This window comes from Prionailurus viverrinus, chromosome D1, assembly GCF_022837055.1.
Source record: "Prionailurus viverrinus isolate Anna chromosome D1, UM_Priviv_1.0, whole genome shotgun sequence".
Taxonomy (NCBI): Eukaryota; Metazoa; Chordata; class Mammalia; order Carnivora; family Felidae; genus Prionailurus; species Prionailurus viverrinus.
In genome coordinates, this window is record NC_062570.1 from 38,926,774 (window position 1) to 38,939,992 (window position 13,219).

Genomic DNA, 13,219 nt, shown 5'->3' on the forward strand with positions numbered 1-13,219 from the left:
ACAAAGGAACCTTATCCTCGTTTGTGAAACAGAAACGCCCTGTTGGCTGTGGCTAAAGTTTAATATGTAAGAAGTGTCTGATTATAAGTGAAGTCAAGGAGCTAGGCAGGAACCAGACTCCACAAGGTCTCAGGTCACATTAAGGAATTTGACTTTTACTCTAAGTGCAGTGGATTTTTCTGCAGGAGAGTAACACTACCTGCTTTGTAATTTTCAAAGGTCACTCTCAACCGCTATACGCAAAATTAACTGTCCGTTGGACAAAAGTGGAAGCAAGAAGACGCATTAGGGAGCAATTACAAATGCCGGTGAAAAATAGTGTCTTAGACTTAGGGTAGTGGCAGTGGACTGAAATGTGGGGTATCATTTTGGAAGTAAAATTGGCAAGTCTTGCAAATAAACTAAATGTGAAGAGTTTAGAAAAAGGAATTCAATTAGGATCCTCAAGATTTGGGTTTAATAACTCATACATGGTAGCGTCCTTTACGGAGGTGTGCAAAACTAGGGGAGAGACACCTCCATTAAGAACTAAGATCTTCATCTTGAACTTTATAAGGGGCTTTTTTTTTTTTTACTTTTTTTCATTTATAAGTTTCAAAGAAAGAGTTCCGAAAATAAAGCTTTTTAATGTTCAATTTAATGAGCTCTTTACACTTGAAACCAAGTTGGAGGAGCTGAATTTTCATTTGTTTAATAAATATTGAGTATCTACTGTGGCCAAAAACTATGTGAGGAGATACCAATATGGGCTAAGCAAACGAGAGCCCTGCTCCCAGAGTGCTTCATGGGAAAGGGAGGAAAGACGACTGGTGAGGTCCCCCCCCCCACCCCCCCGCCTCGTTCGTTGTCTCATTAAAAGTTCACCTAACGCTTGAGTAGCCATCTTATAACTGCATCTCGTGCTTCTGGGAGTTGGGCCCACCGTTCTAAACGCTCGTAATCGGGTTCATAAATGAATCTCGAATAGTGACATCTCCCCTCCCACTAGAACTTAGACTTTTCTAAAAACTAGAAATTTTAACAAACAATACGAATACAACCTTTGCTTTTGAAGACTAATATTTTTGCAGGAATGGTACCTTTATAAAGATCGTGGTTGCCCCCGTACATATTTGTTCTTTCTTCATATCCAATTAAATGAAAACACTAGTTTTTCCGTAGCCCAACTCTCTAGGCTTGTTGGGTCTAGCTCAGGAGAGAGGAAGCTGGAGCCGTTGGATTTAAACAGTTTGGTGTAATCCTTCTCTACGCTCTCTCTCGCTAGCCGGGGACGTGGTGTCGGCTACCCGGGGCTTTCCGTCCACGCAGCACCGGAATGAAGGAGTCTGGGAGGGGGTCGGGGAAGGGAAAGACGGAAGAGACATTAAGTAATTGGTTCTCGAAGGTATAAAATGATGTTTAGGGTCTACCCTAAAGCACTGATTTCAAACGCCCGCCCCCTGGGCCGTTTCGGCCCCGCCCCTTTCTGTCGTCACGTCGACTTCCACCTTGCCTGCTGCGGATTGGTCTCCGCCTCCGCCTCTAAACTGCGACTAAAGAGCTTAGGGTTTGCTTCCGGGTCTTGGGCCCTGGCTTTGGGCGCAGAGGCTCCTGGGAGGTACGAGTCGTAATGGTGTCTGTATGATTTCCGGAGGCTGCTGCATTAGACCCCGGCCGACGTGAGCGGCAGGAGGGTAGCAGGTCGTCTCTGTTGTCCGAGAGGGGCGGGAAAGGGTGGTTGCGGCCGGAGTCGGCAGTAGAGAATCGGGCGCGGGCGGAGGAGGCCGCGGAGCAGCGGGCGGTGGTAGAGCCCGGCGAATCCCAGGCCGGCCGCGGAGCGCGCAGCGTGAAGGCAGCTTTGCAGACAGCATTAAATAGGGTCCACGCCCCTCCAACCCCCCAACCCCCTGCGAGTCCGGCCTTGGGTGAAGAGTCAGCGAGTTTCTGGTAACAGCCTGAAGGCGAGCCCCCGGGAGGTGGGAGCGACGATGATCCGGGGATGTGTGGGAGGCGGCGGCGCCCCCAGCGGCAGACAACCCAGTTTCTCCCTTTGCATACACCCCTTTTCCCTTTTTGAAAATCTGGGACAGTATATCGGTTCCCCCAGCGTCCCCACACTCATGCTTTTCGGACCCTTAACGGGGCTTTAGGAGCCACATCTGCCAGGCACCACTCTTGGCAGCTCAAAACCAAAAGTAACGCAAGGAATGGGTCCCGGAGTTTTGCTTATCAGAATCCTTTGGCGGGGGGGGGGGGGGGGGGGGCGGGGGGGGAGTGTCCTGCCTTGAGCTTTGTAACCTACAAAAGATCAGGACTTATAACGGTGGCTGTAGGAGAAAATTGGATCAACAAAAGGTTGTCGGAGAATTTTGCCCACGTAACGTCATTAAACTTTGGCACACGTTTCTCCAGGACACTCACTAACTTTGTCAGTGATTTTAAAGTAATTTTTGTTCTTGTCGTCACTAGCCTATTTTCTGTTGTACGAGGTTTAGTTAGGGTGTCATGGAGTAATGTTGAGTTGAGAATTTTTAAAACTTAATCGTGGCAGTGCTAAATTTTACAAGACTTTGACATTTCAATTCTCATATAATAATCCTTTGAGGGATATCTAGCCCATTTCACAGAAACTTAAGCCCGGTGACTTGCCCAAGGTCACAGAGACAGGAGAACAGGAACACAAACTCAGATCTTCATGAGAGATTTTTTGCACTAAGAGCTGCCTAAGAAGCTGTATTCCTTATACACCCTGAGCTTCGTAATTTGTTTTCTTCAAAACTTTTGTTTGAGATTCTTTAGGTAAATTTTGGAGAATGAGTTTTGGAAATTATTTCACAAGGATGGATATTTATGAATGCTTTATGCAATGAGAGTTTATCATATTGGAATTAACTGGATACTGTTTTTCTTTGAAGCATAAAAGATGACAACAGCAGCTAGGCCAACTTTTGAACCTGCAAGAGGGGGGAGAGGAAAAGGAGAAGGTGATTTGAGCCAACTCTCAAAGCAGTATTCAAGTAGAGACCTACCTTCTCATACAAAGATAAAATATAGGTAACGAAGACTTTTCATTTTCTTGTTCAGAAAACAAGACTAAAAATGTTAAATGGCATGGTCATGAGACTGTAGCATGTTTGAGGATTGATCGCTTAAGTCATCTATTTTCATAGGCGTAGAATGCAATAGAGTATTTGACATTAACATTATGCTCTGATTATAATGTACTACTGTATATTACTGATGCAGAAATTGCTGTTACCTGGGAATTTCCATATGTAGGTGGCACAGTAATAGTTACCTCAGAGGGCCTGTGCACGGTCTGCACTAATCATTATGAGATTAAAAGTGTCACGGTAATGAGCCCTGAGATGACATGGCTAACAAAAAGTAAAGACATTTTCATTCATCTGCAGCCTTATGGGAAAATATGTGTGACTCACTTTGTGCTTTTTGAAATGTTGGAAACATCACAAGGATGTAACTTGTATCCATGTTGCCTAAGTAACATTTTTGCCCTCATTTGTTTCTCCTTTAGACAAACCACTCAGGATGCCCCTGAAGAGGTTCGCAACCGTGACTTCAGGAGAGAGCTGGAGGAGAGAGAGCGAGCTGCCGCCAGAGAAAAAAATAGAGATCGTCCAACACGAGGTACTAACACTACCCCCAGACATTTGTCTCCTGAAATTAGGTCAATAACGGTTTTTCTTTCATGTTCTAATTGGAACTGATCAGTATTTTGTTTGCCTTTAAAATATTGGTGTGAACAGTTTAAAATATTGTTTGCTTTAAGACATCAGTAACACTTTCTTAAGCGATTAGATTAGTGCTGATGAGGTTGGGTTCTAATTCCACCTGTGCTTCTGTGGTAGAAGGAACAGGATGACCTGGGGATATCTAGCAGCTGTTGTTTCAGTTCACATAAAGGTGTTTTGTTTTTTTTTTAATCTTTTTTTTTAATGTTTGTTTATTTTTTGAGAGAGAGACAGAGCTTGAGAGGGGAAGGGCCAGGGAGAGAGGGAGACACAGAATCCGAAGCAGGCTCCAGGCTACGAGCTGTCAGCACAGAGCCCGATGCAGGGCTCGAACTCAGAAATTGCGAGATCGTGACCTGAGCCGAAGTCGGACGCTTAACCGACTGAGCCACCCAGGCGCCCCTCACATAAAGGTTTTTACTGTTGAGAATAGCCACACTCCTTGAGCCCCATAAGTTTCTGTCTATGAGGGTCTCTTAGTTTTGTCGCTAGTTTTTGGCAGGCATTTACAGGCATCAGTTACGGTAGCTTTTTTATATTTTCAGTATATGTAAACTATTTCCTCAATTTCCCGAGAGAGGCTATATAGTTCTCCTATTCAAATCAATACTTTCATTAATTCATTCAACAAATACTTAACCAAGGGCACATTCCAGGCACTGTGGTTCCTGTAAGCTCTTTGTGCCCACACGTCCCTAAAATGTTACAAGAAATGCAGTGTTTATTTTAGTAAGCTAAATTATGTTTGTTTTCCCCCAGAACATACAACCTCCTCATCAGTGTCAAAGAAACCTCGGTTAGACCAGATTCCTGCTGCCAACCTTGATGCAGATGATCCTCTAACAGATGTATGTTTTATTTCCTCCATTGATCTCCACGTGATCATTTTTTTATTGTGTTTTCTGAAATGCTTTTTTTGTTCTTTGACTTTGAGAAGTGACCTGTATTTATTTACTTCCTGTTATTCACATGTAGCCCTGACATCAGTGTTAAGCTTTATGGTTGATTTTTAAGTGTATTTATTTATTTTGAGAGAGTGAGAGCGTGAGCAGGGGAGAGGCAGAAAGAGAGAGGGAGGATCCCAAGCAGGCTCCACGCAGAGCTGGACACGGGGCTTGGTCTCACGAACCGTGAGATCATGACCTGAGCCAAAATCAGGAGTTGGACACTTAACCGATTAATCCACCCAGGCGCCCCATGGTTGATTCTTAAACAAAAAGTATTAATCACAAGAGTAATCAAACTTCAAGGGCAAGTTTGATCTCCAGAGAACCACATAAGGAAGTGCTCTATTAAAGAATAAGCTTCCCTAAAAAAGAATTCTCTGTACTAAATCCTGGAGGTTGACCATGTTTTCTGTACCCCCAGAGGGCATTCCTCATCCTAGGGTGTCTGTCAGCACCCCCAAGAGTTGAACCCAGGGGCCTTTCCACATTAGATACCAAAGGTGCCCTCTCTAGATGTGCACTTCAACTTAATGGCTTCCTCTGCTTAGGAAGGGAAGCGATCTAAGTGGAAGGTGTTTAGAATTAATGCTTCAGTTAACATTAAAATTCAGTGGGGCCCTATAGTCTGTAATTAACTTGCAATTTTCTACATACAGTGGGAAAACATGAGTGGCCTTTCGTGGGGAGCATCAAACTAAATGTATATGTCAACAATTAATTCCAGACCTGACAGACTGAATTCAGTAGTGAACTCAGTAATTAAATAAAGGGAACCCAATTTTAAATGGGATTTAATAACTATTTGTTTGAAATTATTCTGAGAATGTAGCACCCTTTTTTGTACTTTTGATTATCCTTACTTCCTAGCTTAAAAGTTGTTTTGAGCTAATAAAATTATTTGACTCTCAGGGTGATACACTGTGTACATATGTACTGCGTATATCAGTGTAGTATTTCTTCTCTGATTTTAGAACTGTTTTCATATGTAAAATCTCTTTTGACCCTGTAAATTTGAAAGATATCTTGTTACCCTATTTGAAGTTACAATCTCAAACATATGAGGGATATTTTAATAAGTATTCTGTAAGCTTGTTTGTGGGGTTTTATTTTATTTTTTGGTTGCTCGTTGATTTTAATTATATTTAAGTACATTTATCTTCCCCAACGGGAAACTGACCGCTGCCCCAGAGATTTGATAAGTGTGATTTTTATGGAAAAATAAATGAATAATGTGCATTTTCTTTCCAATCTCCTGGGCCGTTGTCATTCTTTTTCAGGAAGAAGATGAAGATGAAGATTTTGAAGAGGAGAGTGATGATGATGATACTGCAGCTCTTCTTGCAGAGCTAGAAAAAATTAAAAAAGAAAGAGCTGAAGAGCAGGCCAGGAAGGTAAAATGGAAATACTAAATATTTACATCTTTCTCCATCTTCTGTGCTAAACTAGAAATATTTTTTGATGTAAGTAATATCATCTTGTATTAGAAATCATGCCATGTCTAGATATTACAGCACTTGTAGGTCTACAAGTCCTATTATTTTTATGACATCCTAACTTCCTTGGTTGTGTTAAAAATTCTTTTCAGGGGCGCCTGGGTGGCTCAGTCGGTTGAGCATCTGACTTCGGCTCAGGTCATGATCTCACAGTCTGTGAGTTTGAGCCCCGCATCGGGCTCTGTGCTGATGGCTCGGAGCCTGGAGCCTGCTTCCGATTCTGTGTCTCCCTCTCTCTCTGCCCCTTCCCTGCTCATGCTCTGTCTTTCTCTGTCTCAAAAATAAAATAATAATAAAAAAAAAAAAAATTCTTTCCAAATAGCTCAGACATGCCTAATAATACTACCAGTTTGCTCTTCGTTCACATACTTGTTCATATGTTCAACAGACATTGAGTCATTGTCCAGTAAGTGTCAGAGGAATCAAAGTTGAATACGATATAAATCATGGCCTACCGAGAACCCATGGATATAATGAGGCTATCTTTGTCTCCTCTTTGCAGCCTTCTTTCCAGGCATATGTTGATATAGTCTGTCAATAGGTTTTATATAACTTAGGGCAATTTACCTAACTTCTGGGTCCCCATATTCTCTCCATTTATACAGTGAAAGAAAAGAATGTCTGTCTCAGTGAGAGTTACAAGGATTACATAGGATCCATAGTACATACTTTTTTTTAAATTTTTTTTTTACATTTTATTTATTTTTGAGAGAGAGAGAGAGAGACTGAGCACAAGTGGGGGAGGGGCAGAGAGAGAGGGAGACACAGAATCCGAAGCAGGCTCCAGGCTCCAAGCTGTCAGCACAGAGCCTGATGTGGGGCTCGAACCTACGAACCGTGAGATCATGACCTGAGCCAAAGTCCGTTGCTTAACCGACTGAGCCACCCAGGCGCCCCCATAGTACATACTTGTAAACTTTGGATGAACTGGCCATAGTAATAAAAATAAGACAAGAAACAGGTGAGCTCGAACAGGTCACAGCTTTAGTGGTTCACAAGCCAGCGCTAAAGGAGTTTGGACTCGGGTTTTGAAGGCCATGAGGAGCTAGTTGATTTCAGCAGGAGATCGATAAGGTTGGATATGCATTTTATTTTTTTGTTTATTTTATTATGAAATATTTCAGTAACACCGGGAAACATGAATAATAAAATTATTGGATACGCAGTTTGGAAAGACTACGCTGGCAGAGGTATGGAGGTTGTATTGAGAGAACTGATTGAGGAGGCTGTTCCAGTAATCCTCACATGCAATTATGATAATTTTGCACAATAGGAATTGGAATTGAGAGACGCAAGTAGATGCTGATAGAGCTGTCGAGGAAGAAAAATTGACCAGATAAAGTGGCTGATTAGATATGGCAGCCACGATGACCCCCCAGTTTCTGGGGAGATGTTGCTGCCAGTCACTAATACAGGGGATGGCAGAAGGATGAGCGTGTTTAGACGGAGAGAAAAGAGATGACGAACTCTGGAACAGGTTGAATTTGATTCATTACGAGACATTCAGATGAAGATATCTGCTTCCACTTTTAAACAAAACAACTCAGCTTTTTTTAATGAGCCTCTCTCTGTGCAAGCTTGAACCAAGCTTGAACCAAGAATTTGTTCTGTTTAAAGGGGGGAAAAAGACTGACATGGGTTCATGTGAGGAGTCTAGGGAAGTAGAACATTGCTGGATTTCAAATTGGAAGAAGAATATTTTTTTTAATTTTTTTTTTTTTTTAACATTTATTTATTTTTGAGACAGAGAGAGAGCATGAACAGGGGAGGGTCAGAGAAAGAGGGAGACACAGAATCTGAAACAGGCTCCAGTCTCTGAGCGGTCAGCACAGAGCCCGATGCAGGGCTCGAACCCACGGACCGTGAGATCATGACCTGAGCCGAAGTCGGATGCTTAACCGACTGAGCCACCCAGGTGCCCCGGAAGAAGAATATTTTAAGGATAGTTCTCATCAAAGTTTGGCATAATTCCCATAATAGCCTATAATTGTATCTAATTTTTAAAAATCAAAGAATTATAAGAACTTTCCTGATATCACTTGCACACCACTAGAGGGCAGTTGTTCTATTCCAGAATCTTTCAGCTTGCCTAACAGCTCTAGATATGTAAAGAGACATAGAATTCAAATGCATTTGGTTGACCTTTAGGAAAGATAAATGTATTTCATTTCATTTATTTTTTTAACGTTTGTTTATTTTTGAGAGAGAGACAGAAACAGAATGCGAGCTAGGGGAGGGGCAGAGAGGGAGGGAGACACAGAATCCGAAGCAGGCTCCAGGCTCTGAGCTGTCAGCACAGAGCCCCACACAGGGCTCGAACTCACGAGCTGTGAGATCATGACCTGAGCTGAAGTCAGACGCTTAACCAACTGAGCCACCCAGGCACCCCAAGAATAAACATTTTAGACAAAGATCTTGGAATTTTGTGGGGCTCATCTACTGTCTTTGTACAAAAAGGTATTGATGTTTCTTGGGATTGAATGACAGTTATTTCTTTTTTTCCTGTTTGCCTGTCTGGTTTTCTAGTGGCTGGTTTTTGAGGTGTCCCAAAATAACATTTTCAAACCAGTCACCCTATGTCAGGGGCTAGGAAGCTTTCTGTAAAGGGCCCGATGGTAAATATTTCAGGACATTTCAGGCTTGCAGACCATGCAGTCTCTAGTGCTCTCTGTAGCACAGAAGCCAGTGCAAACAATACCAAAATGAATGAGGTTGACTATCCATGTTCCAGTAACATTTTATTTATAAAAACGGAGCAGTTTGGATTTGATATGCAGGCTGTTACTCATTGTTAGCCTATGTTTGGGAACCATAATGTGCCTGGTACTTGAGTATGGAAAGGGTGGGCACCTTTGTTCCAGTGCTGTGTTTGGCAATCAGCCAGGACTCTGAAAGAAAAAATAATGCAGATATAAAATGGCCAGAGCTTTATCATATCACATACATTATTATTATAAGTTGGATACATTGTATATTTGAGCTCTTATTTTTATTAGCATCTCAGAGAAATATCTTTTCACTTTCAGCATCAATATAATTTGTTAAAAATACATAGTTTTTTTTTTTTTTTTTTTTTTTTTTTTTTTTTTTTTTTTTTTTTCAACGTTTATTTATTTTTTTGGGGACAGAGAGAGACAGAGCATGAACGGGGGAGGGCAGAGAGAGAGGGAGACACAGAATCGGAAACAGGCTCCAGGCTCTGAGCCATCAGCCCAGACAGAGCCTGACGCGGGGCTCGAACTCACGGACCGCGAGATCGTGACCTGGCTGAAGTCGGACGCTTAACCGACTGCGCCACCCAGGCGCCCCAAAAATACATAGTTTTTAGAAAGCTGTCTGCTCTTAATCTATGATGGATTATAGATAATATAATTAATTTTGTTTGCTTAAGGTCTGAAAGTGACCTAAAGTAATTTCCCTGTTTATTTCCCTGAAAGTTGCATCTTGTCACTTCCCAGTTATTTGGCCTCTTAAAAATGAAATCTGTTGTTCACACTTGGATATTAAAATGAAATAATCATTAGCCTGTATGAAAAATTAGGTTATTTTTTAAAGTGATATAAAACACTATTAGGTTCATTTTAAATTGAAAGTCTCTTTTTCCTTGATCAATTTTTGTCATCCCTAAAATCCAATAAAGTGGAATTTATCTTTGGTTTAAAATAGCCTGAACAGATACATCAGCAGTTACTATCGCTAAGAATTCTAGGCATTTTATATTTTTAAGAATGAAACAGGCGGATTTGGGTTTAAAGAGGTTAATGCTAAATTAAAAGTGAAGAAGGACGAGCTTGTAGCTGATGAAGAATGAGAGGTGTAAAAATGGAGATTTAGTAACAATAAATGATAAGAACAAAATGGAAAAACCTGCGGTGAATTAGTAGAAATGCATGTTAACTGAATATAAGATTTTACATGATAGTTTGTTTTCTTTTAGGAGCTACTTGGTTAATAATAACTTGTCACTAATCCTGGAGCTGCAAGTTTACATTGTTAAGGTTCAAAATAAAATTATCTTTTAATTGTGGTTATATATAGCCCATCTTTAAAAATAAAGGTAATAGTTTTGCTAAATGTGTCTTTTTGATGTTTAATAGATTCTGAAATTATTAGAATATATTTATTGATGTATTCTCTTAGAATGAGCGATGAATTTTGTATGTACTTCAAGAAAGAAAATAGGTTTAAATATGCATTCTAGAATTTCAGAGTCGGACTAATGAATGCATGATGACAAGCATGAAATATTTATAGTAAAAAAGCCAAATTGTTTGGATTAAGTGAGACTTTTCTGGTATATCTTATATCTTTTAAAAAAAAAAGAAAAAGGCTACCTTGCTTCTTACTCCAGCTCCCTCATAAAAATCCTAACAGTCTTTTAAAATAGGAGTTATGCAAGAAGATTGATCCCAGAATTAATGTAAATAAATGAGCCCTCCTCTGTCATTGACAGGAACAAGAACAAAAAGCTGAAGAAGAAAGAATACGTATGGAAAACATATTGAGTGGAAACCCTCTCCTTAATCTCACTGGCCCATCCCAGCCTCAGGCCAACTTCAAAGTTAAAAGAAGGTACTTTACACTAATGAGTTGGGTATATATTGCAGATTGGGAGTTTTATACCAAGCTATATTATGTGAAGCCTCTAAAAACTCCTTTTTCACTGGTCATCTTCTCCGTCAGATATTAGAATGACAGAAGGAGAAGGAATGAACATGTACTTACTTTCAGTAGATATTTCTGATAACTAGCTGTGTACCAAATACTGTTGTTTTTTAATTTTTTTAGTGTTTGTTTATTTTTGAGAGAGAGACAGAGTGCAACCTGGGGAGGGGCAGAGAGAAAGGGAGACACAGAATTCGAAGCAGGCTCCAGGCTCTGAGGTGTCAGCACCGAGCCCGCTGCAGGACTTGAACTCACGAGCCGTGAGATCACGACCTGAGCTGAAGTCGGCTGCTTAACCAACTGAGCCACCCAGGCACCCCCAGATACTGTTCCAAGCGCTAGGGATGGAGCAGTGCATTGAGCCATTGGCCCTACAGAGGTTACATTTTACGTCTGTGTGGGAAGAGTCCCAAGCTCACCCTTCACATTCAGAGGCTCGCCAGAAGGACACAGAGGACTCTGCATATAGTTGTCCTCATACTAACAGAGCCACAGCCAGGTCATAAGGGGGAAAGCTACAGGAGGAATCCATGTGCACACTTCCTCATGCTCTGTCCCACTTCAGAGGGTCACCCAGAATATTCTTTACTCTAGCAGTGACAGGTGGACATGGGCCAGCACATGAGCCTTACTGGTTATACCCCAGTAGTTTCTTCTTTTGTTGCCATAAAATGCACATACTATAGTGGATGATTACTAAGTGGTAACTGATCAAAGAGCATAAAATCTGGTAATCCGAACTATAGTAAATTGACCAGTTATTATCATCTAGAACCATCTACAGTAACCAGGGTAATACCAGGGCTGCCTCTTTGTTTCAGACCTGAAAACATTAAATATTTATGCAATTAAGCCGGTGTATTTCTGCTTTTTAACTCAGAGTTTCTCATACAGGAGAAGTCATAAGAATGTATGTTCTAAATAGGAATTGCCTTTCCTGCTGTAATAAAGCAAAATTACAACCTATTAAGAATTACTTTATTCTTTTGGGTGTAATTGCTGTATCAGATGATGTATATGTTGAGCATATTTCTGGGGAATGACTAAGCTTTGCAACTCACTTTTTCATGTCTCCTGATACAGACATGTAAGCGTTCTGTTTGCTTCTTTCCTTTAGGTGGGATGATGATGTTGTTTTCAAGAACTGTGCAAAAGGTGTAGATGATCAGAAGAAAGACAAAAGATTTGTAAATGATACACTGCGATCTGAATTTCACAAAAAGTTCATGGAGAAATATATTAAATAGTACAGTTTTATGTGCTTAATTAAAGACTGTAAAATGTAAACGATCATTCTGACTTTGTTCTGTTTTCTCTTTCCCCATCTACATTATGCATAGGCTTCCCTAATTTTAAGTTCCAAAATATACTCTCCTTTATGGATCCATTATTTGATAAGGACTTGGGAATTGGTTTAACCTAGTTTCCATTCTTGGAATAGTTCCAGTCATATGTTTTCCTTTTAATATGGGAAAGGGAGCCTTCTTATAATAAATATTTTGAAAAATCTATATAACCAAATCTGTGTCCCCAACTTTTTTGTTGAAATGTATGCAGCTTTTAAAACATTGCATATTTTGTTTTGTGAATTGTATTTCTTTGTGCATTAATTTTTTCTCCTCATTTCTTTGACATTGATTTAAGGTCAGTTAATGTGTGATGTCTTCTCTGCTTTTTTAAAAGCGTGATGGAAGATGAAAAGAATTCTGTTTTGGCCCACATGTTGGTATAGAAGAGTGTCCTCAACCTCTAAGCTCCCTGAGTGTGTGTCTGAGGGTGCATGGGGTATCTTTCGCTTCTGCAAGCACTCCTTTCTTTTTCTCTTGGCCCAAAACAGCTCCTTAAGCATGCCCAGTAAGCATGTGGCACTCACCTGTGTTTTCCTGGATACTCAACGGCCATGTCTGTTTTGAATGAGATCGAGTTTGCACACTGATCGACTTTAGGATGCAGAGCGTAGGAAAGTTCTAAACAGCAAACAGTACATGAAATAAAACCTTTGGAAATAGGATTTTGTTTGTTTGTTTGTTACCTTCGAGGATATGCACGTGGGAAGTGGGAACGTCTCTACACAGCTGGGAAGTTAAGTTTCCCTAAGCCTGGGCTCTGATTTAAGGGTGTCTGTCACTTTGGTGGAAAAGTTGGGATCAGAAATGGAGCCATTTACAGAGACTCCGTCCTAAGATTCCTCAGTTGTAACTGATAGCTTGATAAGGTTAAAGATAAAACTTAGCAAAAATAACATGCTTTTATCACTATTCCAACCCTTTGAGAGCATATTCAATACTCCAGCATTTCCCCAGTGGAAGCTTGGACACGGGTTGTATGTAGCCTGAGCCAGGAGTAAAGCTGGAAATGGGACCCAGGTTTCCACATTCATGCT

At 40.8% G+C, this 13,219-nt stretch overlaps 2 protein-coding genes across 7 annotated transcripts in view; one reads left to right on the forward strand and one right to left on the reverse strand.

Annotated features, from left to right (window-relative positions):
- The window catches only part of LOC125146931 (lysine-specific demethylase 4D-like), a 34,852-nt gene extending 33,367 nt beyond the window's left edge, over positions 1-1,485 (reverse strand). The window contains exon 1 of one of the 2 annotated variants that reach the window (XM_047823859.1): positions 1,080-1,485. The gene's annotated coding sequence lies outside the window, so the exon portion shown is untranslated. Of the gene's footprint in view, positions 1-1,040 lie in introns of both variants that reach the window. The other variant, XM_047823860.1, reaches the window with a different exon arrangement.
- A 41-nt stretch (positions 1,486-1,526) lies between these two features.
- On the forward strand, positions 1,527-12,352 carry CWC15 (CWC15 spliceosome associated protein homolog). Of its 5 annotated transcripts, none has more exons than XM_047823621.1 (7): positions 1,527-1,597; positions 2,895-3,033; positions 3,515-3,627; positions 4,491-4,579; positions 5,956-6,069; positions 10,625-10,743; positions 11,954-12,352. In XM_047823621.1, the coding sequence occupies exons 2-7, from the start codon at positions 2,903-2,905 to the stop codon at positions 12,081-12,083; spliced, it is 696 nt and encodes a 231-aa protein (XP_047679577.1). In that variant the 5' UTR covers positions 1,527-1,597; positions 2,895-2,902; the 3' UTR covers positions 12,084-12,352. The 5 variants fall into 5 exon arrangements, with proteins under 5 accessions (XP_047679577.1, XP_047679574.1, XP_047679576.1 ...); XM_047823618.1 differs by having other exon boundaries at positions 1,576-1,680; XM_047823620.1 differs by having other exon boundaries at positions 1,585-1,658.
- The last annotated feature ends 867 nt before the right edge of the window (positions 12,353-13,219 follow it).